Source organism: Orbicella franksi, chromosome 15 (genome assembly GCF_964199315.1).
Source record: "Orbicella franksi chromosome 15, jaOrbFran1.1, whole genome shotgun sequence".
Classification (NCBI taxonomy): Eukaryota; Metazoa; Cnidaria; class Anthozoa; order Scleractinia; family Merulinidae; genus Orbicella; species Orbicella franksi.
In genome coordinates, this window is record NC_138159.1 from 8416548 (window position 1) to 8441501 (window position 24954).

General features: G+C 37.9%; 1 protein-coding gene and 2 long non-coding RNA genes across 4 annotated transcripts in view; 2 read left to right on the forward strand and 1 right to left on the reverse strand.

Annotated features, from left to right (window-relative positions):
* Positions 1 to 2118: 2118 nt before the first annotated feature.
* On the forward strand, positions 2119 to 9103 carry LOC145470233 (uncharacterized). 2 transcript variants are annotated; one of them, XR_014042458.1, is made up of 3 exons: positions 2119 to 2732; positions 5688 to 5851; positions 9005 to 9103. It is a non-coding gene; the product is annotated as an uncharacterized LOC145470233 (long non-coding RNA). The 2 variants fall into 2 exon arrangements; XR_014042459.1 differs by having other exon boundaries at positions 5688 to 5906; positions 9005 to 9097.
* A 2541-nt stretch (positions 9104 to 11644) lies between these two features.
* LOC145470179 (uncharacterized) lies at positions 11645 to 14403 on the forward strand. The gene is made up of 3 exons (XR_014042447.1): positions 11645 to 11880; positions 12351 to 12417; positions 13040 to 14403. It is a non-coding gene; the product is annotated as an uncharacterized LOC145470179 (long non-coding RNA).
* Positions 14404 to 19972: 5569 nt separating this feature from the next.
* Positions 19973 to 24954, reverse strand: part of LOC145469193 (uncharacterized) — a 47102-nt gene continuing 42120 nt past the window's right edge. Inside the window, exons 16-19 of the mRNA XM_081452889.1 lie at positions 24345 to 24403; positions 23688 to 23816; positions 22844 to 22892; positions 19973 to 21662 (exon numbers count right to left, since the gene is read on the reverse strand). Of these exons, the coding sequence (XP_081309015.1) occupies positions 21226 to 21662; positions 22844 to 22892; positions 23688 to 23816; positions 24345 to 24403 (674 nt within the window). The 3' untranslated portion in view covers positions 19973 to 21225. The remainder of the gene's footprint in view (positions 21663 to 22843; positions 22893 to 23687; positions 23817 to 24344; positions 24404 to 24954) is intronic.

Genomic DNA, 24954 nt, shown 5'->3' on the forward strand with positions numbered 1-24954 from the left:
TGTGCAAGGATTCCTATTGTAAGATTCCTGTGAAAGGCCTTTCTGGGAAGTCGCTGGTTAATTAATTTTGGCTACGAAAGACGGGCATAAAACAGTGAATTTACGGTGGTTTTGGTAGTGTTTATTTTGGAAAGACGAGTTTCAACAACGCTATACGGATTCAAGACACACCATTTATTCCTTTTTTTACGGTCCTGGCGTGTAGACCTTGGAGACTCAAGCAATTGTGACAAGCTGTTTTTGTTTGTATAGGAGCAAATCGTCACGCCACTTGTATTAAAGCTTGGAAGCAACGAATGTTGTGTCAGATCAGGCCAAACTAGAATTTGAAATTTGTATTGATACCATGTAATTTGTAATTTGTAATTTTTGTAATAATCAATTTTGCAAGCTTAAAATGATGAAGTGACGGCAGTTTGGGCTATGGATTTTAGGGTCCGTCCACACTGCGCCGATTGAATTTGAAAACGGAGGTTTCACCCTGAAAACGCATCAAATGATTTCCGTTCACACTTAGGCAGAGAAATTTGATAACGCAACAATCTCCGGTCATTTTAGATTTCTGTTTGAGGGAAACTCTTTCAGGGAAATCACATGATTGTCGTGACGCCAACGTTTTCGAGACCAAAGCTCGTTTTCGTGACGGATTAGTGTGGACGGTAGGCCTAACCGTAGAAATAAAGCTGCATTTTCAAATTTCTCCGGCATGGTGTGGACGAGTCCTTAGACAGGTTTCACTCACGCTATTCGGCTTTTTTACAGGGGCTGGCATCAGACAAATCTAGGGATCACAATGAGCGACTAAAAACTAACCTATTATGCGCATTTTCTGCGAATAAGCAAACAAATATAAACCATAGAAATTAATTGTATGATATGATCAATATCTCACTGTATATATCCACATCAGATCTACGGCCCCGCAAATGATCCCGGCCTGCAAATGATCCCTGTACCGCAAATGATCCCCAAATTGTACCGCAAATGATCCCGGGACCGGAAATGATCCCTAGATTGTACCTTAGACTGAATGATGCCGGACCGGAAATGGTCGTCTTGCCATAAAATTTGGATATGTGAGGACTCGGGAATTTGGACAGTGCATTTTAAAGTCATGCAATCGCTTTTTCATGATTGTGAAATTCAGAAAACCGTGAACATTTGTATTTGATTCCAAAAGGTTAATTTGGTACTGAATCAATCACTATAAAGTTCAGGACACGCGAGAAAACCTCAAAACCACAACCAATAGGCCACGTTCGATCGATCAATATTCTAACATCGATCCGAGGCTTTAGGGGCAAAAGTGCAATTTTTTTAAGTTTCCTTTGTCTTTCAATTCCCAAAAGAGACTTGGATACAAAGAAAACACAACCAAACGTAGAAGTTTGTCCTGAAAGCCTCAGAGCCATGTTAGAACGTTGATAAATCGAACGTGGCCTATTACCGCTGGTGTTTACGGTTTAGTTTTCTCACGCTTAAGTGGCTTTTTCCTTGCTACACAATAATAGAGTCCTAAAGTGTGACGCCACAAAAAATAAATTTGAGAAATTATGGGATTTGGAGCCATTTCCGAATAGAGCGTCCTTAAAAAAGGGTCTTTGCCAAAAATTACCTCTTAATTGTAATTCGCAGCCGAAATATAAAGGACGAAAATTTGGTACTGCCCCATATAAATCTCTCTAATTTTGAGTCAGTTCTAAACAGTTGCTATGTGAAACGCAAGAGAATGTGCAGTATGAACGATTTGAATGCAAATTTCACAACTTTAAAATGATATCCAACGTCACGAAATCCTGTGTTTGAAATCTTTAGTTTTTAGCTGTTATTAACCGAGCAGGAGGTCTGTATGGGAGAATCTTGACCGAGGTCGTGCATGAGTACAGACCGAACGCAGTGAGGTCTGTACACACGACCGAGGTCAAGATTCTCCCATACAGACCGACTTAGCTCGGTTAATAAGATGTTTATTGTATGGCAAAGAAGAAAACTTTAATTCGTTTAATGCAACTGGTTTGCTGGCATTTTGCTTGCAAACGGAAATGAGCTTAACTTAAACCTGCTAAAATTTGCTCGTCCTCTTTACTTTTTTTTTCGTCATCAGGCTTTTTGGCACTTCCATAAATGATTGAGAGGAAAATAAAAGAAAACGGTGAACATTTTTGATTTGCTACTTTTTCAACGCAAAATGAAACCGGTTTAGATGTCGGTCTAGATGGGAAAATCTAGACCGCGGTCAATATCGATTCCAGCCAATCAAATTCGTGAATTCGGTAGTTCGCAGTTCTCGTGGGACACAGCCATATGATAAAGCTAGATCCTTCCCTGAATGACTTAATTGGGTCCGGACCTGAGATGTATGATAACACAGGATGTTCACTATATCCTCAAATTTGGAGACAACTGAGCATTCCCAAGTGGATTGACTACATTTTTACTGCGGTACAATTTGGGGATCATTTACGGTACGGGGATCATTTGCGGGCCGGGATCATTTGCGGGCCGGGATCATTTGCGGGGCCGTAGATAAACTCGGTATCGACGAGGAGAAGGCCCTGGGGACCAATCTCGAGGCGGCGGAAGAATTCAAAATGGCGGCGGACGAAATTCAGTCACTTCACTCTTTTACGTGTGATTTCCTTGCTTAGGTTTAAGGACCTCTTTCTTATGAACATTCAGACACTATTCTGTGAAGAAAAGTGAAAGAAAAGCAGAATTCGAGTGATGAAGAGGTAAGCTGACATAGCTGTCCGATTTGATTATTCATGTAAGCTTACTGTGATAATGTCTAAGCTTATATTTCGCCAAGGCTAAAAGCGAAGCTCAGGGCCGGGTTGTTTAAAGCCTGATTAAGCTAACCCAGGTAAAGCGAGAATTTTGATTTGAGTTTCGTAACTTTGCCGTGAGGTTTTCTGTTTTTGTTGTTTGGCCATCTGTTTTGAGTTTGAATAATCTCAAATCTACACACAGAACATAAGCAGTGAAAAACATTTGTATACAAGAAAAAATTATACTTCGGTTAACTTTTAATCCTGGGTTAGCATTAACCGCCTTCAGAACCACCCGGCCATGATCATTAAAGCCTGGTTCTCATATCCCGGCGAACTACCAGTGATGTAGTCGCCGGTTGCAACCGATAACGTTTGGCGATCTGTTCCAGTGGATCCCCGGCGCATCTGCAATGGATCGCCGACGTACTCAAATTGGCACGAAATGCTTCATTCGCCATTTTGAAAGTCAGGACTTGTGGGAAAAATCGAGTTGTTACATCATACATTTACGTCCGCAGATATCTGCAGATGATGTTCACATTAAATACTTCTATCGCCGACAACAACCGCTAGCTTGCCTGCGAAGTTGAACGCAGCTCAACTTCGCAGGCAAGCCAGCGGTCAATGCCTGGGAAAGATTATGATTCGGAGATAAATGTTCACATATGCTGTAATGGTGTCCCAGGCCGTTCCGCCGGCTATGTCCCAGATATGTCGGCGGCATATGAGAACCAGGCTTAAATCTGTTACATCAAAAGTGTTACATCAAAAGTGTTCCGTAATTATGTTTGTTCAGGTTAGACTAGCATCATTAAAATTTATGTTTGCCAAAAATTTCTAGGTGGGTAGTCCATTCAAGTAGTCCATGGACCTGGTCCTTCAGTGTAGTCCATGGACTAGGGGTCAGCAAAATGTGCCATTACACGGTCATAAATATGGACTGTGGACTGCGGACTATGGACTTAGTTATAAAATGCAGACTAAACATTACAGACTGTGTATAAAACTCGTGTATAAAGCACTTACAAATTTCAGAAGGTTATTCCTTCCAATGAATCAGAATTTGTTACCTCTGGTTTAAGGTGACCGAACACAGTTTTCAAGTGCCTATGCTTAATTCACCATTACTTTTAAAAACAGGCACCTGTTTTTTCCAAGAGTCAAGGTTAACCACAGAAGGGTTTTTTCTCACATTTTGGCTAAGGTGTGTGCTGTTGCCATGGCATCATGGCTGGTTAAAAACAAGGCTTAAAAAATGGTTTTTGTTTGTTTTAAAAAAATCCAGTCATGAGAATTTTTTTAATCCTTTGCCCACTACGAATTGACATTAAATCCCTTCTGTCAACACTGTTCTAATAAAACTTTGACGTAGAAGATTTTCGTAATTCGTTGTAAATCGTTTTCACTGCATGTTCTGTATTATTAAAAGTTCCTTATGTGAGGGGGTCGTAAGGGGGGTCCGAAAACTGCAAAACCGCACAGATATACGCCAAAAAACCACAAACCGCAACAGATTTTTTCCCAAATACTGAAACCACATGTACATGGAGGCCACAATATGAAAGCTGACGTCAGAAAGACTTGTGATATATTCTAATAACATTGTACGTTAATATTAAACGTACCATCATAACGCTAACGGTATACTGTACTACACTATTATACTTTATTTACTACTAACCAAATGCCAAGTATGTGGGTCATGTACTTGAATGAGTACTGATATCTCCCTTGACTTTGAAAAACTCTGTCACTGATCCTGTGCGTCTTGCATTGGGTGACTGATTACATGTACCTTGGATGACCCTGTGCTAGTTGTGAAACGCGGAATAAATGTTACTTCTGGAATTGTGACCTTCTTGTCTCCTAAAGAGTTCACGTTCAGTGGAGAAGACGATTGTTAATTGCAAACCACAGAGTTAAATTGTAAGCTGATGTAATGAACCCTGATGCGATGTAACACAAAACACTTGGCTTGCGCTTGCAAAACAACCGGATGCTGACCGCCTGCCGACTGTTCTAAAGAGTGTTATCACTGCAGACATTTTTTTTTTTCACCGAAAACCGTGACTTAAAGGTTGTAATAACCGCAAACCGCTTAGTGTTTTGAAACCGCAATACCGCGAGTTAAAACGAAAATTACCGCAAAACCGCACCAAAAATAATGCAAAACTGCATCACCGCAAACCCTTATGCCCCCCTCCTATGTCAAAATTCAGATTTTTTGTGATAGATCATTCACATGGTTTCTGAACTTTCTTTTTTTGCCAAATTTCTTGAAACTCTAACGACTGGATCGTTAGAAATTGGCAAGTTTCTGCAAAAGCAATCAGTCTCAATTTTTCGAGCAACTGCGCGTGTGCTGCATTTAACTGGGTTCTTTTGGTAACAAAGAAAAAGCTGAGAATTGCTGGGTTCTTTGCATCATTACCTTTTCTAATATATCTTTGTAATAAAAGACTAAAGCCATCAATACACTGTGTTCAAATATAGAGAAAAATAGCACAGATAGTGCTGGTGTTGAGTAAATAAATGATCGCTGGATTGCTCTGTTGACGGCATATTTGTTTTTTCCAATCCTTGTGCACACGCTGAATTGCATCAGCAAAAGCGCACGCAAAAACTGTGTTTGGCCACCTTAAGAGTTAATGTCTGGTTCAGAATCATTTATTCCAACAACGAACATCATTGTCTGTCTCAAGGCTAACATTCTTCTGTAAAAACAGTGATTGATTGCTCAAGGAATTAGTTTGTTTTGGTGAGGTAAAAATGTTTGGGTAATCCTCTAGGAGGTTGTGAAATTCTTAAGACTCTGAAGCAAAATTTTAAGAGAAAACAATTATTTGCACATTGATTTATGCAAGTTTAGCAAAAGTCCTGTACAAAATACTTACTAGTTACATATTGGATTTGCAGGCAAATTGTTAGAGACATAGATCACAGGATCAAGGACTGGGGACCCAGACAGAGGACCAAGGACAGAGGAACGAGGACAGAGGACCCAGGACTCAAAACAGAGAATCAAGGAGCAAGGATAGGACTGAGGACTGACAACTGGGGATCAAGGACAGTAAATGAAAGCAAGCCTTGAATGAAAAATGTTCATAAGTTGAATTATGCAGTAGATATATCAAGGTATATCAGATATTACCAGTAGCAGAGATGGCACAGTGCACCTTGGCCCAAGCGTTTTTCTCGGGGTGCTCCGGTCTCCCTCACTCCTGAAAAACAAATATTTCCAAATTTCAATTTAACAAAATTGGTGACTCATTGCTGTGGGTCGATTGAGATGAAAAATTCTTTGATTACTCAAGGTAAACATTTGTAATACCAATTTATTACTCTCTGTTCATTTCCTAGTTACATGTGCACATGTGGTTTCACAATCTCCTTTGCAGCTGTTATTTTAGTTAATGAGCAAATTGGGATGAAGCTTTATTTATTTTCTGTCTTTTTCAAAGATCTCTTTTTTAATCATAGGTAAAGGGAAGTTCTCGAGTCAAACAGTCAGTCAATCAATCAACCAATCATTTAATCAATCAAAAAATCACTCAGTAACTATAGTTATCTAACTATAGTAACTACATTTGTATAGTTAGATAAAAAGCCCAGGATATGCAGTTAACTAAAATAGCAATTACCAACCTTTAAATTTATCTAAAGTAGTTGCAATTTGAAGATCTTTAACATTGTATTCCAATACCACTTTGATGCCCATGTAATTAGTACCCATGTGAACAGAGTATTGAACTGACCAGTGTGTTGTGTGGGTGACGTGTCGTGGCTTGCTTGTCGCATTTTCCATACAATTCATTATATCAGAGCCGGGAATTATGCCAATAGCAATCATCACTTAAAATTAACTGAAACTCAATTATGGTAAAATCTGTTTCTGTGAATTAAAAGTTTGGTAATTCTTGTTGTATTTTCATGCATACAGACATAAAACAAATAAGAGCTGACATTTTGTTTAAAGTTGCCTCAAAAAGTAAATTTTTGCAATTGTTATTGCTGAGTTCAGAAACAGACAATTGAATTCCAAAAACCCATGCAGAAAATTAACCAAAATATATTTCAGTTAGAAATAATTTATGAAATGCTCTTTATCCAAGAAAAGAAACCTAAACTGAACACTCAATCTGACTCAATCAAAGCAAAACTATTTCGCTCTTAATTAACACTCTCTACATTCCACATTGTAGTGCTTTTAATCAGAAGCAACAAGATTTTCACACGCATTCTTAGTATATAAAGAACTCATAAGAATCTGCCTTTTAAATTTACGAATTTGAAAATGATGAATGAGTCATCGAAATGTCATTCAAAATTATTATAGCTGATTTTTATTCTTAATTGTTTGTCCAAAGCCTCCATTACTAGAAAATACAGTCAAAACTTATTTACTATTTTACTTATTTTTTACATGTGTACAGACATTTTGAGTGCTCATTAAAAATTCTCATTTTTAAATTCTAGGATGCTCTTAAATGCAAAGCTAAAACTATTCCTACTAAGTTGGAACAACAAGTTATTTCAGTTCCTGAACATATATATGATATATGTACAGGCATTTTGGTGTACCACTAAAGAAGTCAGACAGCACGATATAATCATTATTAAATGTTTTCAATGGTGTCACGTGTCCTCATGTATTCTCTAACCGTTTCGTTTTGCACAATGCCAGTTAGTCTCCTTCGCAGCCGTTATTAGGGTCATCACACAACGCTCCTCCCCACTAGTGGGGAGGAGCGTTGCGTGACAACCCTAAAGAGACTAAATGCCAGTGGGCTTTAACTTTAACTCTACAGATTAGAACCTCATGTCAGTGGCATCAAAATTGTCACTGTTTACAGACAATCCATTTTCCAAGTTCAGTGGCTCATAGCCACTTTGATTGTTCAGGTTGTTGTATCTGTTACCATACTGATTGGAGTTAGTGTCAGAGGACAGTGAATTAATTTTGTTAGCTCAATGCCCAATTCCCTCTGTGAAATACACCTGTAAGGAACCATGGTTGTTGTATTCATCATTACATAGTTGTTTTGATGAATACAACTACCATGATTCCCTGCAGGCGCATGTCATCGAGGAAGTGCTTATTTGAGAGTGGGCGCTTTTTAGGGACGGGGAGCATGTTTCTTTTTGAACATAAACATCTTAGTATGGTACAAATATACTTTTATTAATGAAAAACAAAATACTGTTTGACTCAAGAACTGACTAACAGCAGGGACCAATTGGGGCTCTGATAGTTATTGTTAACAATTGTTCACTAACCTAAATGTGGAGGTAAATATCCACCAATCTGACCAACACTGAGCTGAATAGTAATTGTTTTCGTATATACCACACAAGCTGTATAAGCTGACAATAAGCCATTTTGTTTCTCTTTGGCTGCTTATTGGTGAATAGGACTTCACTAATAGTGAAGCACGCAAGTGACATCATAACTCAGACAAACTCAGACAAACAAAACGGAATGGTGGAAGATTTGACGCTTTTTCAAGAGCGTAGGCAAGTGTTCCTAAAACAATTTTTAAAACAAAAATTAGGCATTTATTTACCTCCTATTTCTCTCAGAACACGCTTATGTTGTCTGACTCTCGCAGGGTTCCAATAATTTGCATTCTATTTTTAGTCTTTGCATGCTTTGTTATTGCCTCTAAGTTAACCAATCAGCACTTGAGAAAAGTACTATTCACTTTTGTGGTATATACTAATATATACTTAAGCACCTGTCCTAAGGGAAACAGTCCATTTTGTTTTCCCAAGAATGTTGAGGGAGACATCAAGGACCAGTGATTAAGAGTCAATTATATATGTAGCTGGAGTTCAGTGTAAAGTTTTAATTCAAGGAGAAGTCAAAGTATCGTATGGTTAGTGGGAGTGCAGGCGACAATTGTTTAATTGTTGCCTGGTGAGCCACAATTACGGGTAGATTTAGCTATTGCCATGTGACCATAAATCAACCAATTGGAGTGTGTGTTAGCAACTAAACTGCAGCTACATAACAATGTTCAATATTATGCTCAGATGAGAAGAAGACATCTTGACTAATGCATCTAATCAGTCTATTCTGTGTCAATGTCTTGAATGTTTCTTTTGTTGTGGGCACGTTTGTAAGAAGAGAATAGGAGCACTTTTTAAAAAATTGGCACCCAATCAAAAGCGCTTATTAGAAAGGGGACCATGATTACTTCATTAGATTTTTTTTATTTCTTTTCTTCTTGCAGTAATCTACTTGTTCAATCAGAAGGAAATTTCATCACTGCAATTCACAAGGTCCCATCATGAGCACAAGAATTTGAACTTTTGTACTTAATTTTTGTGTATTTAGCAACAAGGACAAAAGGGAGAAATCCTTTATGACAGGCACTGTCCTCTAGCATGTCTCTTCACATGTTTGATTCAGCTCCCTTGAATCTGAAGTGTCAGGTTCAACCTGAAACTGATCATGTAGAGTAAGTTTGTTATGTCTCTGCTTGGCCAGTGAGGCTCTCAGATCAAATTAGACTGTGATCGGTCTCTCATTTCCTCGAAAATCCATGGGGAAGAATGCAAAACAAGTGAGCATGTGTGCATGACTGAGCGTGAACTGCATTCTTCTTTGCATTCTTCCTCACGGATTTTCAAGCAAAAGAGAGACAGAGGATGAATAGATGAGACAATACATCTTTTTAGTTCATGACAGCCATTTGGAATTTTAAATATGCAGTGCTCTGATAAAGGTCTGGGGTGGAAAAAATTAACGGGCCTGAGATGGCAAACAGTATTTGGATATTCTCAGGCACATGATCATGCACCAGGAATTGTTCCGAGCAGTTATGAAACATTTCTCGCTTCCAGACCTCGCACCAGATAACTGCGTATACAAATTTAAAATGACCACCACTCAACAGGTTTACCTGTCATTCATACTTTGATTTGATGTGACTGCCCCCTGTGCTTGGTTGTTGCTCATTTGTCAGTTTTCATTTTTGCATTGAATCCAATAATTGAGGGAGATGGAGAAACACATGTGAAGAGATATGGCTATTTCCTTGGGCTAGGCAGCCACTAAAGCAAACTTTGAACAAGGTTTGGCTCATATCCTACAAATCAGGGGTTGTCAGGTGCATTAGTTTTCGCCAGTTGTGATACAAAGGACTAATAGTACTGCTAGGTATTCGTCTTGGAAAGAATACAAGTGTCACAGCTTAAACCCACCCACCCCCAGCCCCACCTCCTAACACTTCTTCAAGTACTACCCAGTTATACCCCCAGGAGCAAATGTAGAGAGACCCACAATGTGAATAAAAAGCCACAACAACCCGGCCAGTATCCAAACCCAAGCTGTTCAATGTGGAGTTTAGTAATTTGAACCCACCATGTCCAGGTGTCTCAAATACTAAGATGTAAGACCTGAGGTCTTAGGTCTTAATCTTAGTTTGTGAGACACCCCACCATGCCTATCCATTCCTGTGGGTGCCTCCCAGAAATTTTTACTCCTTACCCTCTGACTGCTGCTAGCCTGCCTGAATCAGATTTTTTCTTGCTCGCCATGCCAATTCTTTCCTTTAAATTCAAAGCTCTTTTCCTCAACGCAAATATCTGTAAATTGCTGCTTCATATTTTCTTACCCAGTCTGTCTCATTCTAAGTGTATTTGATATCATTCAAAAAGTTTCTCATGTACTAGCAGGATTCATAACAAGTATATAAAGATGGGACAATTTTTCAGCTATTCCAGACCTGGGAAAAGTATGAAAATAAATTTTGGGAAAAAGCCAAGGAGTCAAACTTTATCCCATCTTCAGCACATTCCCTAGACGTTCTATTCTGGTCGAGCGCGAAGCACACCTCGGGGCTGGGAACGAGTTGATTGTCGGTGCCAATCGTTGACGTCTGGATTATTGGCTGTCCAAGCTTCAGTGTTGAGGTTTTTCAATGAATTCTAGTGTGCCGTTAGTCCAGGCAAGTGATTTCACTCATTGCATTGATCCTACAAAAGAAAAGAAAAAAAAAAGATTTTTTAAAAAATTAAGAAACGCTTAGATTGTCAGCTCAAATGCATCAACCAACCCTACATGTAGGTCATGAAAAGTCAGGGTATTCTTTTTTTCTCGAGAACACGGAAAAGTCAGACAATTTTTATCCTGACGGAAAAATAGAATTTATGAAGGAAAGTTGGAAAACCCCATTTCAACTTTTTAAAAACAAACTCTAAAGATTGTGGCTTATCCCTGGCTTATCAGGTACTGTTATCCCATTTAATAAGCAAAATATCAATATGAATATTTAAGTCAGGCTGATCATGTTCGGACCGGCATGGATCCGACCCGATCCGTACCGAACCAAGCCGACTGGACCCGATGTGACCTGACACGACGCGATGTGATCTGACTGTCGCGTAATACAGAATGGGGGAGGTGGTGATGTTTTAGTTTCATCACTTCCCCTCTTAAATTTTCAATTTTTTTTCAAATTCGTATCAGACATGATGTTCTGTTTATTTTCAGACTCGCTGGCTGATTTAGGAATCAAAGCAAGTGCTTCTTTCCCTCTAGAAGCCTTTTCTTTCTCGAGCCGTACTCTCCCCACCCTCAAAAAATCTTTCAAAGCTAGCAGCCACCCTTTCCGTGTGCTTTAAAGAGGATTAATATTAGCCAAAAGAAATCCTAGTTAATTTTGTAATCTTTTGAAAAAAATTTTCACAGTCCAAAACCAAATATCATTTCTAAGAGGACGGTTTGAATAATTACCGCGCTCATTTACAATAAGAAACATAAGAAGACGAGCCAATTAGGTAAGCGCATTCCACTTGGCGCGTGTTTGCAAACTTTACGAAATTATAATTGCAAATTATGCCTGTGATGAATTTTCTTCTCGCGTTCATTTCGTCCCTAGGTTAACCGTCCATGTTGAAACTTAAACTTGTAGAAATCGACCTTTGGCTTTGCTTATTGCTTCGAAGAAGTACCGAGCTTTAGTTTAAGATGGTCTTTACGCTTGGAGCTGTGACGGAACACAAAAACCTGTCACAGGAACTTTACTTCAAGTAAACTCTGAGAGCACGTGCTTTGGAGAAGCCAAGATGTCACGCAGCAAATGGCTTTTGAATCCTTCTCAAGGTAAAAACTGTGGTCAAACGTAATGTTGTAGGTTGTAAAATGAATTTATTGCAGCCGATAAATCACAAAGTAGAGCTGATCATATTTAATTTACTACCTGAATTCTGCCCAATTCTTCAGAAGTTACATGTATATCTTGTATGTTTTAACGTGAGAGCCGTTGTTTCTGTTTTGTCCCAAACTCTCCTACACCTTTTAAAATTTGACTATATTTCATCGTTTCCCGTAGCAGTTCGAAATTAGCTTAATCCTATGATTTTTTTTGGGTTGTCAATTTAACATTGTGCAGTTTGCCCTACGCGAAAGTTTTTCAGAAAAGCTTAGAAATTTTGTTTCTCACAATGTATCAGAGAGCATAAGGCCAATTTGTGTTGTTTGTGAAACAAGACGGGTTATAAACCTACATGCTAACAAAATACGGGAAATGGCTGTAAATGGTTGCCTAAATATTCTTTTTGATCCATTTTCAGATGACGATGAAAAGGAGACGTCGATTGTAATGGAACGTTGCATGATACCATGACATAATGACTTCAGGTAACATGACTCTTTAATTTTCACTTCAAAGCTCAAAATTTTAACTCTCCCTACTGGTTATTACGCATTTCTTTCTATGCTAGTTGTGGGAATTTGGGTCATTACATCTAGACAATTTCCCTAGTTGATTAACTTCTTTATTCCCACCACCTTTTTGCTTGACATTTGTTGATTTCGTAAGGAGAAATCAGATCTTGATCAAGTTTAACATAATCTACATAGAAATGAATCGGAAGCTGAAAAACTGAACATTTAAGTGCTTTTTAACAAGAAATAAAATGCAAACAGCGGCAACAAACATAACACATGAACTACGCATGGTTTGGAACAACAATCTAAAATTTTCTTGACGTTTCGCATCAAGAAAATTTTAGATTGTTGTTCCAAACCATGCGTAGTTCATGTGTTATGTTTGTTGCCGCTGTTTGCATTTTATTTCTTGTTAAACTGAAATGGCCAAAGAACAAGAGTGTTTATAAGTGTTTTTTAAAGTGGTTTTGAAGACGTTTTATATATATTTACTTTCATCGATACGAATACGTACGCTTTGTGCTGAAAGCTGAAGCTCCGGCGACATTTTCTTGAGCAAGTTCAGTAAATCAAATCTGTTTGTTTCTTTCAGGATTTGTGACAATGAGAAGAATGGAAGCAATGCTCTATGGTGTTGGAAACAAATTGAAAGCAATGCACTGAATATATGGACGAAACATAATGACGAGAAGACACTAAAGAGAATACTAGACGATGGAGTAAAGCAAGACAGATTGTTAGATTTAATTCGAGCCGAAAATATGCTAATATCTGAAAATTTATTCAAGAATATTAGGCTCGGCTAGGTGACAATTTTTTTCTCTTGAATTAAACAACAAAAACGAAGAAATAGTTGAAGAGAAGACGATGGTCTAGAGCCATGCAAATTGACATGTAGATTTTTCAACTACTGAAAACACATTTCATCGTTTCAGTTTCATTGAGTTTAATTGTTTCATCAAAAAGTTTAACTAGGCCATTTTGTGCAAGGCTTAAAAAATTCGTTGCTGAATTCTAATTGTCTTGTTTGTTGAGAGACGAGCCTCGAGTATTGCTTTTCACTAGGATTTTGGTTTCAAAATGTTCACGTAATTTCAATAGGCTTGACTCGTTTCTGTAAAATGACTCCGTGGATTTATATTTTTGAAACGTAGAACTTCACTCGCGGGACTATTATCGAGTTTTTATCGAGTTTTTAATAAGAGCCAGATTTGTTATTGCCAGTTTTCCAATGAAAAATCTTAGAACGGAAATGAATTTGTCAAAATATTGCGGAACCAATAATTGGTTTCGAACTCTCGCAGTCATTTATAAGAAGGAAGGAAAGCTTGTAATACTTTTGCATAACTACCCGACTGCCTTCTATTTTCGCGGAGGAAATATTAAGGTAATGAAAATTAAGTACTAAAAATTGATCTTAAGAGAAACGAGAAATATTTCGTACGTGGCTCGTCACGATCGATTGTAAACATTTTGATGCCGTGCGGAGTTTCGAGCGACCTGTTTACGAACTTTAGTTTTGAATTTTAAACCTTGCGAACGTTTAAGGCATTTGTGTGGTAGAATTTTTCTTGTCAGGGTAATCACGCATTGTATAGCTGTATTAAACAAGTTGGTAAAATTGATTGATTTATCTAAAATTTGTCGTGATTTTGAAGCGTTTTTCAGAAGACCTTGCATAATTGCGGAGGTTGTTTCTTCATAAAGAAACCGCAGCCGAAATTGTGCGAATTCTTTGGAATAACGCTTCAATTTCGCTACAAAGTTTTGACAAATCAAGTTTATTTTGCCATCTTGTTTATTGCAGCTATACAGTGCGTTGTTTTTTTTGACGATATTGTTGTAGTTTACCTAAACATTGCTCAAAACAGCGTTTTGTATAGCTGTTTTCAAGTGTTTTCCTTTTTTAACTAGAATTGCAAAATTTTCAAAGATGTTATTAAATTTTTGTTGATACGTATCGTGTAAAAGCTTTATTTTGGAATTCAGCGAATGCTTGTCTCTAGATGCTCATCAAGGTAACCTATGTTGAAAATTTTAATTTTCCCGCCAAAAAACTTAGAAAAAATACAGACACTTAAAATACGCATGCGGAACTTTTTTTTAAATTGTCTTTTAATTCATGTATTTCGTTTAAAAAAAAATTTCCCGCCAAAAAAATACGGCGCCCAAACTACGCATGCGCCAATTTTTTAAAAATTTTCAAGGATGACATTTCAATTATTTTTCATCCTTAAGTTTAATTTATATTTTTATTCATTGTCAATAAGTGCATTACTCTAATGAAGGGTGAATTTCTCTTGCAATCTTCATTAACTAAGTAAATATTTCAATAAAGAATAAACAACAAGCTTTTCCTTTCAATTCATTTATTTTCTTTAATTGTTCTAATACAAAACATAACTAATTAAGTAAAATTCAATTAAATTAATTACAAAGGTGTCATCAAAAAATTTGCCTTACATATACTAAGACTTTTGGCGGGAAAATTTGAAAAAATTTGCACAGCGTTTCCCCTGACAACATTTTTGACAAAAATTTTAAGGGGGTACCCCCTTAAACACAGCGGTCAAACGCCGGGCATGCACAAATGGGTACATTTTTTGGCAGCCACGCTCCAATTTCCCGCGCAAAAATCTAAAGGAAAACATGGGAAATAACCGGTGTCACGCAAAATTTACGAAAAAAAATTGAAAAGTTCATAGAAATCTGTAAAAGGAAAAGAAAGTTGGTAAAAGGAAAACTTAAGATTTTTCAGACACAAAGTTTATTGAGTTACCGGTATTCTGCTGATTTACCATTTTGTTTTGAGCTTTACCAAAAAAGTTTGTAAGTCTTGAAAACCCGTGTCATGCTACGAACCGACGGCGTAGTATATTTTTATTCGTTTTTATTAATGATACGATGCATGACGCCGGAAACGGACGACAAACGGTGTGTAAAAGAAGGAAAAATGGAAGAAGAAAAAGACAATTGCAGTGATTCGGCCTCGCTCAGACGAGCTGGAAAAATTTTGGCAAGGACTGTGGGGATTCCATCTGGATCCAGGATTTGTCTGAAGCACAGGAACGAGATGAATCGAAACGACAAACGATGTTCGTGTCCATCGTCATGGGGGCATAGCTGGCCAAAATACCGATCCCAAACCGCCTGTACCAGGTCTTTGACCAAGTGGGAAAATCTTTTCTAAACTACAAACCTGGAAAAAACTGGTGCACTAAATGCAAAGTGTAGGCGGACAAAAAATTCAAGGAGCACGGAAAATACATACCGCGGAAAAGAAATAACTGCAACAAGCAGAAGGTAGCACAATTTTTAACTCTTATTTCTGTTAGCTCTCGTTGTACAGGCTAAAACATAAGCAAATATATAAATAACGGGGAAAATGTCATTTATAGGATGCCGATGACCCACGAAAAGAACAATGTCATGAAAATATTTTGACCGCCTTTTAGTCGCTCCATTGCTCGCACATGCGCAGACGTTTGACCGCTGTGTTGCCCCCTTGAATTTGTCCCGCCAAAAAAGTGTAAACATATACTATCTTGAACACAAACTAACGAAAAAAAACAACGCTTTTGAATTCAGTGAATATTTTTTGTGTTCAAGATGGTATATTTCACGATGATATCTTGTTAAATAGTCAGCCGTAAAACGACGACCAGCTAGAAACCTATTTACAAAAATGAGAAGAACAATCTAAACTTGGAGAGGGTGAAAACATTTCTAAATCGAAATATTATATAGAAAGTTTATATAGCCGGGTGACTTGAGCCCTAACTACATAAACTCTCTTGGCTATAGCGATTCTAAAATGTAGCCATCATCTCAATTTTGTGCAGAAACGTTGCAGTAGTAGATATTTTAACTGGCTCGTCTCATTTCTGGAAATAGATTTCTAGCTGCCCGTAATTCACAGCTTAACTATTTAACATGATATCATCATCCAATATATTTCAAGAAGATAGCAAAGGCAAGCCATGAACCCGATAACTCCCACCAAATCATAATAAATCACGTTTCAATAATTTTAGAACTTCCGTCACCTCCAGCCTAGATGAAAAAGCAAAACCCGACAAATTAAAGGCCAATTAAGAAAAACTGTTCATGGCTTGCTTCGTTATCTACTAGAAATTACTTCCAGCGAGGTGATAAAGATTAATATCTGGTTATCAAGCTTCAAATTGTACCACTATATATCATATGGCTTCTGTAAAACACTTTTAGCAAAACTATTGGCCTGAAATAAGCAACATTTTAAAAGAATCAGACAACTGGAATAACATCTTTGGAAAAAGTTTGTCTGTATAGTAGCAAACGATAACAAAAATATTTTAGAAGAAGCGGACAAATGGAGCTACGTTCTTTCATAAGAAATGCGAAGTGAGTTAGAAAAAATGAAAGCGATAAAATTTTCAAAGAATTGGACAGTTGAGCTAAGTTCTGAAAATCAGAGATGTAATGGTGAATTCTGTCTGTCTGTCGGGTGCAGACGAAAGCAATACCATTTTAGAACAATCAAACAATTGGGACCACATATTTTTGTAAACAACAGATCTATTCGCGAGCATTTTCGGTAAAAATGTTTATCAGTGCAAATAGTAGTTTTAACATTTTAGAATATTCAGACAATTGATGCTACATTTCTAAACTGACTCAATATATCGGATAATACAAATGAAAGCCAAAACAATTCGAAAAATCAGACAATTAGACTTACATTTTTGAAAAGCGACAATGGAAAGAGTTGCTTGATACCAGACATAATTCATTACAGCCTCGCTGGAAGTTAAACAAGATGATATATTTGGTTTCTGGTTGACTTTTTTGCTCTTCTTTCCCTTCCAAAAAAACAAAACACAAAATATCAACCGAACGTTTTTCGAAGAATCAATCAAGAAACTTCTTTAATTTCGTCTCTGAAAATCCTGAGATTTGAAAAGAAGAAATGATTGTCCGAGAACATAAAGTTTGATGGCTAAACTGAAGCAATTGTCCACGACCAGTCATTATTGTTTTTTAGCAACGGCATTTTCCTTCAATAGACAATTCACATCATAAATTGAAACTAGACCTTCAGGTGAATTTAGTGCTGAAATGCGATTTAGGAGAACACGACAAATTAAATGTTCAGCGTTGTACCGTTTGTCCAATTTTATATCAAAACAGAATTTGTTATGATTGACATGATCACGTAACCAATAGTTACTATCATGGTTTGGTTTTCACATGCAGCACCACCTTAAAATACTCTACAAATGTTATCGCCTAGTAACAGGTTTTCAAACTTGGAGAGTTGAGCGATTATACACGAATTTGGAATTTTCAAAAAGAGAATCAAACCATACTCGACTTGACAAAGTGCACGTAGTAAAGCATGCAAATGCCGACCGATAAAACATAGTTCAATCAAGTTGATCGCTCGAGCAAAGAATGGAACTCCCCACCAATTGAAAACGTGCACTAAATGATAACTGGAAAGCAGTTAAAACCTCTCCGTCAAAAATGGCAGAATAGCGAAGCGCGCGGGTGACTTCATAACTCAAACAAACTTAGACAAACAAAATGGAATGGTGAAAGATTTGAAGCTTTTTTCAAGCGCGTGAGCAAGTGTTCCTAAAACAATTTTTGAAACGAAAATTTGGGGTTCAGTTTCCTCCTATTTCTCTCAGAGTACGCTTATGTTGTCTGACTCTCTCGGGGTTCCAGTAATTTGCATTCTATGTTTTGACTTCGCGCGCTTCGTTCTAAATTAACAATCACTGCCGATTTCATTTTATTTTTTTGCCGCGCCCGAATTTCCGACTCGAATGCAAATATTTCAGTCGAGAAAAAAAAAAAACGATTTTCACTGAACTACAAAGTTTTGAACTCGACAGTATCCTGTCTAGTTTCAAGACTGTCATTTCTTATCGGAGAGATTCCAATTCAACCGAATTTTCGAAATCTATTCTCAACTTTGTCTTCATCCTCCCTGCTTGAATCCTTTTGATTTCCTCACGGTCTTGTTGGCAACCCTAAAAATAAAATATAAAAAAATTGCATAAGGAACAAACCCAGGTGTGAAACAACGACTTAATGAGGAGTTAAAGAATTCACTGAATATTTTTTAAACAAGAGTGCTCGTTGTCAAGTACAAGACAAAGTTTCGCAAAGAAACGCCAATTTCATGTACAAGGTCAAAATTTCATCGAAAAAACCGCTAAGAACCTAGCGTCTCGTATGGTTCCTGAACTAGCTTCTTATGGTGCGTTGTTAAGTTCAACACGAAATGTAAGCAAAGTCCGGTAAGCGCACGTGGTAGGACTTGGAGTCGAAATTTTTGGTTGAAATTTTACTTACAAAAGGCAGAATGCAAAGAAATTGATGCTAACCGTTGGCAGAAATGGGTGTCAACCGTCTTCACTTCCCCAAACGTCGAGACCATTTCTTCTTCAAAGTAAGAATTCGCGTCTAGCAAAGAAGGGAGCGCTACACATCTTACTCCGACGGCAAACATATCAAAATGACAAACAGGCGCCTCAGGTCAGCAATAGTCATCATAAATATGCAAAACAAGATTAGACCAATCAGCTAACACACACGTCAGGAATTTTTAACGACAAAACTCTTTGCACGCTTTCTCCTGCTACAAATTTGCATTCCCTTTGTTTATATTAAGCCCACGTTAACCCGCTTATACGCTGATAAACACAAAAGGTCGTTTTTCAAATATTCAAACTTTTTTTACAGTCTTTTTTGGAAAATATGCAATAAAATAAATGAAAGACCTTGCTTATGTTGTAGAGTCTTTTTGAAATCCCTTTTTAAATTTTTCCCAAGCAAGAAAAGATAACATTTCAATCAAGATCCGTTCTTTTCCAGGTCCTCGCCTATTAGATACAAGCTAATAAAGGAAGCTTAAATTAAAAAAAGGCAAAATAAGTTGCATATATTTTACGGTCAGCTAGGTCTGTAGTCCTTTCTTAGAAGGTCTTTTTATCCCTAACTTGGTTGAAACAAAAAAAGAAGATTGTACGGAAAACAAAATTGAGGCTAACACAAATATGAAAAAAGGAGTCCCGCTGCGGGGGCTGAACGCCATGCCCTTCCGAACCGAAACTCGGAAATGTAACCACTGGGCTACAGAGGGACTCCTTGAATTGGGTAGCAAATTAAACGATACCTATAAGCAAATCAAACGCAGTTTTTATTAACAGCCTTATCTTGCTTTGGAAAATATGCAATGAAAAAAAAAAAACATTGATTAAGTTACAGAGTATTTTTGAAATCCCGTGTTTAATCTTTCCCAACCAAAAATAGTGAAATTTCTATCAAGCTTAAGATCTGTTCTTATGCAGGTCTTCTCATATTGGATACAAGCTAATAATGAGAGCTTAAATAAAAAAAAGACATAATAACTTGAGTATATTTTACGGTCAGCCAAATTTATTGTACTTTCTTAAAAGGTCTTTTCATCCCTAACTTGGATGGAAATGATAAGAAGATGAAAAAAGCAGTCTCGCTGCGGGGGGCTGAACGGCATGCCCTTCCAAACCAAAGCTCGGAAATGTAACCACTGGGTTACAGAGGGACTTCTTGAATTAGGTAGCAAATTTAACGCTACCTATAAGCAAATGAAATGTAGTTTTTATTGACAGCCTTTTCTTGCTTTGGAAAATATGCAATGATAAAATGAAAGACCTTGCTTAAGTTATGTCTTTTTGAAATTCCTTCAGAGAGGACAGACGGCAGGAGGTTTGGTCGGTAAGGCAGATCAATGATTTTTTGCGGTGGATTCTTTTCTTGGCATCCATGGAAATTACTAACTAGAGATGACTTGTACTTTTGCGCTCCTGTTTTCTTGACAGTATTTAGATATCTGATTAGCATTGATTTTAATGATTTTATTTCTTCGTTTTCTCCTTATCGTTAGTTTCGATTCAGATTGAGAAGATATATCAAACCCATGTTTGACCACATTTCCGAGCACCTCGAAGTTCGTTTGAAATACTCCGTTGCGCGTCGTATTTTCAACTCTCTTCTGGATGTTTGGAAATGTGATGAAACACGGTCTTTCGTGTTTGATATATTACTTATGACTGCCTGATGGAAGATCTTAGCGGATCCATGACGGAGTGATCTATAGTCAAGTGACAAGGAAGTCTTTTCAATGGTTATTTCATATTTGACTGTTATTCAGGGCAAAAAGTTTCATTTTGGCCAGCAGCATTACTGTCACAGCAACGAGAGCACTTACACTCGCTTCCAAATCTTCTCGTTGTTTTAAAGCTAGAGCACAAAGATTTAAGACGAGGCAAGCGTATTTCAAGACTGTCATTATGATCGTAGTTTTCTACCACAGGGACCAATTATTATTTATTGATTGAATATTCTTAAACTCGTTAAAAAAACAAAGAAATAAACAACAACAACAACAACAAACAAAACAAATCATAATCGTGAGTGTTCGGATCATATCGTCTCTCTCAACGGCGTTTAAAAATGTCATAAGACACGATCTCTAGTGCCTGTTTGATATATTACTTTCCCAGCAAGGGCTTACCGACTGCAAGACACAATAAATAACAACATTTTAGTCCCCTTCAATAAAGTTTATTTCAATTCGTGCAATCCCTTTTACTGTTTACACTCAATATCGTAAACTTTCCCCCATTCCCGAAGTCATGTTCCAGGTATATTTCTGTAATAATATATTCTTCTTTCCCGTCCAAGACTTATAATTTCTTTTCTAAACTATCCATATACTTGTACACCTCTCTCTCTTTTTTTAATCCTCTACGGAGGAAGCGCAAACAAGCGCGAAAGTGCACGCCGACGCCGCTTTTTCTTCATGGAGTTATCCACGACAATACCCTCTCCGTTAATTTGGACCTGTTTGTCATGTGACGGACCTGCCTGGCATTCGAACTTCTCGCATTTGCACATAGTGATGTTAGTGAACTTGGCAATTCTTTCTTCGCCTTCGCAGACCACAGGAATGTCTATTGTCTGATAGACAGCGGGTTGACAGCATGTGCAATCGGCATCATACAGGCTTTCACCAGTCACAGCAACCGACCTGGAATCGCAATTGCCACGGCAGGAGGTGACTCTGTACTTGTGTTTCGAAATGCATTTGTCCCCAGTCTTCACAAACTCCGGTGCGTCGTTTGTGTGCAGCTTGCAGACCTCTCCTTCTTTTGGTGGCTTCGCTATCTCTGATTCTATTGGCTCTAAAAAACAAAGTAGTGGTGTTGTCTGAACATACGTCGTATACGGTACACTGCATTGAATCATAAAGGCGATGACAGAGTTATCTTTGGGCAAGAAGAACTGGACCTATTGCAGACTACGTTGCTACGAGATCTGAGATAAATTGCTATGTCCCCAGACCAAGAACGGAATATGCAAAAGGTAGCCTGCATTACAGAAAATCTGTTCTGTGGAACAAGATTCCCTCGAAAATCAGACACCTGCCCAGTTGAAAACTGTTTAAAACCTCACTGAATGGGAAAGATTATTCCTAGTGCACTATAAATTAGATAAAGTTTTATTACACAGGTTTTTATTAAAGGGTAGTTAATTAGTTCGTTAGTTTACGTAATGTAAAGTAATGTTAGTTAATGCATTCCTGTTCACATAGTTAATTTATTCTTTGCAATTTTCAACGCCACTCCTAGGATGACGATTTTTATGATAAGATTTCGTGTCTTAAAAAAAGATTGATTGATTAAAACGTTTCCTTCGTCCCTTCTCAGATGTGAATAATTTCGCTTTTTCGTGCAATATTTTAAACCAAATAAAGGAAGGTGTTCCTATGTGTTCCCATAGTTAATAGAGGGGAATGGTTATGAAACCCGACAAAGGTCTTTGTTGTATGTTTTTGTTCGCTTTTTTGGCCTTGACCGTGCACAAAACACAATAGTTGTTTACTCCGTACTGAGGAACTAACCAATAGAAACGTGTTGGTTACGTAATTCATGCATAGTGTATGAGCGCAAAACAAAAGATTGTGCACGGTCGAGGACCTTCCAACAAAAATCTTGGCATCTTTGTTTGCTCCTTTGATGTTTGCCGGGCTTCATAACCAGTCCCCTCTATTAGCTATTGTGTTCCTATGTTTTCACGGACGAGTGATCTTCTCGTATCCGATTGGTTCATAAACAAGGGAATTGAGTAGTGCATCATCCACCATCTTGGAATAAAAAAATACAAAGAGAATTCCAATCGCCTTTATTGTAGCGTTTTCGCGACTGACGCGAAACTATCAAAGAAACATTTCTGCAAAAATCATCAGCTTGTTGTTGATCGCTTCGTAAACAATGGAATAGAATGGGTGAATGTTACAGCTTGCACATGCGCAGAGACGTGAAACCGCTCCTTTAATTAATAGAAGCACATGAAAATTACATACCACACATTGGGCAGCAGACGTCCGGTTGTGGAGGAGGTCGAATAAATCCCTTGGAGGAAAATATACGCGCTTGTTATACTTTTATGTCACAGCTGGGAAAATTTGCGAGATTAAAACTCCCCCTTTTTTTGCGATACCAGTTCATAATTAACGTTTTCAAGGGTCATGATTAATTAATGGTTAATTATATTCGGGTTGTTATGACGGTTAGATAAATGAAGTGCTGTTGTTGTTGGGACTCGAGGATCTGCTAAATGCAACTTGAACACAGAAGGCAATTTATGTTTTTACAGCTTAACATTAGTATCGACTTTTAAGCCCGGGGGAAATATAAAAAGGACGGGGGTGCTCTTCGTACCTTTCAGGGGTTAAAAAACCGGTTTTCGTACTTCTTAGGGTGCTCAGCCTCAAAAGGTCCTCAGCGGGGCCTTTTTGCAGTACCTTTTAGCGTATTGAGCCGAAATAATATGACAGGAGATAATGTGTTGTTTTAGAATTGGTACCTCTTCGTGGCGAAAAAAGTTCCAAGCCACGCCCACAAAACAGGATCTCGGTACCTCTTAGGAGTTCTTTTCAAATTTCCGACGAGCACCCCCGTCCTTTTTACATGGGAGTTCCCCTGGGTTTTAAGTCTTTCTTGACCTTTCACCCAAACAAGTCACGACAAAATTCGCATCCCACCTCCCAAAATCCTAAAATCCAAATTTTAAACCCAGAAAGGCCTTCGCACTGGCATCCCGCTTACTATTCCACGAAGATTCCCAGGAATTTTTTTTCCAGTGTACCGGTTGTAAGAATTTGTCTGTAAATCAGCAATACATAGTGGAGTGGCAGATATGCTTACCGGTGGACATTCAGAGCAGACTATCTTTTCCTTCTCTATTTGAGCGGTTTTATTGTTGTTGAAGCAGTCATTATAAACCACTTTACAATAAGCTGTAATACATGGCCCGTCCTTCCAAACATCACCCTCCTAAAAGATGAAAAGTTTGAATGAAAATCATTGAATCACCTTGCATTATCCTATACCGTAGACTGCCGCTTATAAGCCCCCTCCCCCTCCCCGCTTATAAACCGGCCTGGTTACAGGCTCATCTATTTGTAAACAAAATAATGCTTCTGATTGTAAGCCCCTCGGATATAAGCCCTGCTCTAGTAAAAAATGGAATGAAATTGATTTATTATGATGTTTTAAGGCTAAATTAAAAACCATTCTATGAACAACGCATTGCCATTAACACTGCTGTGGCTCACTTCGAAACAATTTTTTTCTTAAAATTCCACTTATAACCTCCCCCCCCCCCCCCCCCCAGATATAAGTTCCTCTGTTGACAAGCCCATCCAAAACCCCTTACAAAATTTTATAAGCCCAGGGCTTATAAGCAAAACTTTGCGGTATATGGAAAAACATTCTTTCGTGCATAACAAGATTCTCACAACTGCCACTGTAATAAATGTACGGTATTAAGTAAAGAGAATCAAAGTTTCAATCTCGACTCACGTGGTAGTACTCAGTCTCGTTCAATGTGTTTGTGTATTTGCAAATCGGACAAACCGAGCCTGTAAAAGAGTCCAGAATAACGTTAGCATTTTATCTGAAGTTTACTTGAAAACATACCACAATGAAATAAATTGCGCAGCATTAGGAAAAGAAATGTAACAGCGCTCAAAGATCGGTGCCTTATTTCAGACTAGGTTTTTTAATATCTGTCCCCTATATCCCTGTCTTCCGCAGAGGTTCGAAAGAGTCGAAACGTTCGTTATAGAAAGCCGTTATGCGAAGTGAGTGCAGGCGCCACCCTGCGATTGCATTCATATCGTTCAGCGGAAAACACTTTGAACCCAGGACGAGAGAGCCCCTATATCGCAGGCCAAAAGGGGCAGAAGGGGGTGGGGAGGGTATTGAAAGACGCTTGATGTGTTGGAGTGTTGAACATTTTGTTGTACAGTAAATATATCTTATTTCCTTTAGTCCGGTGCTCAATTTCTAGTAACCTACGATGTCCTGATATGTCTTCTCTTGAGACCTATAAGTACATGCTAGAACTTAATCCAGGAGCTCATCTAAGAACTAAATTTCAAAGAACTTTTCTGAAAGGTTTAAAACAACT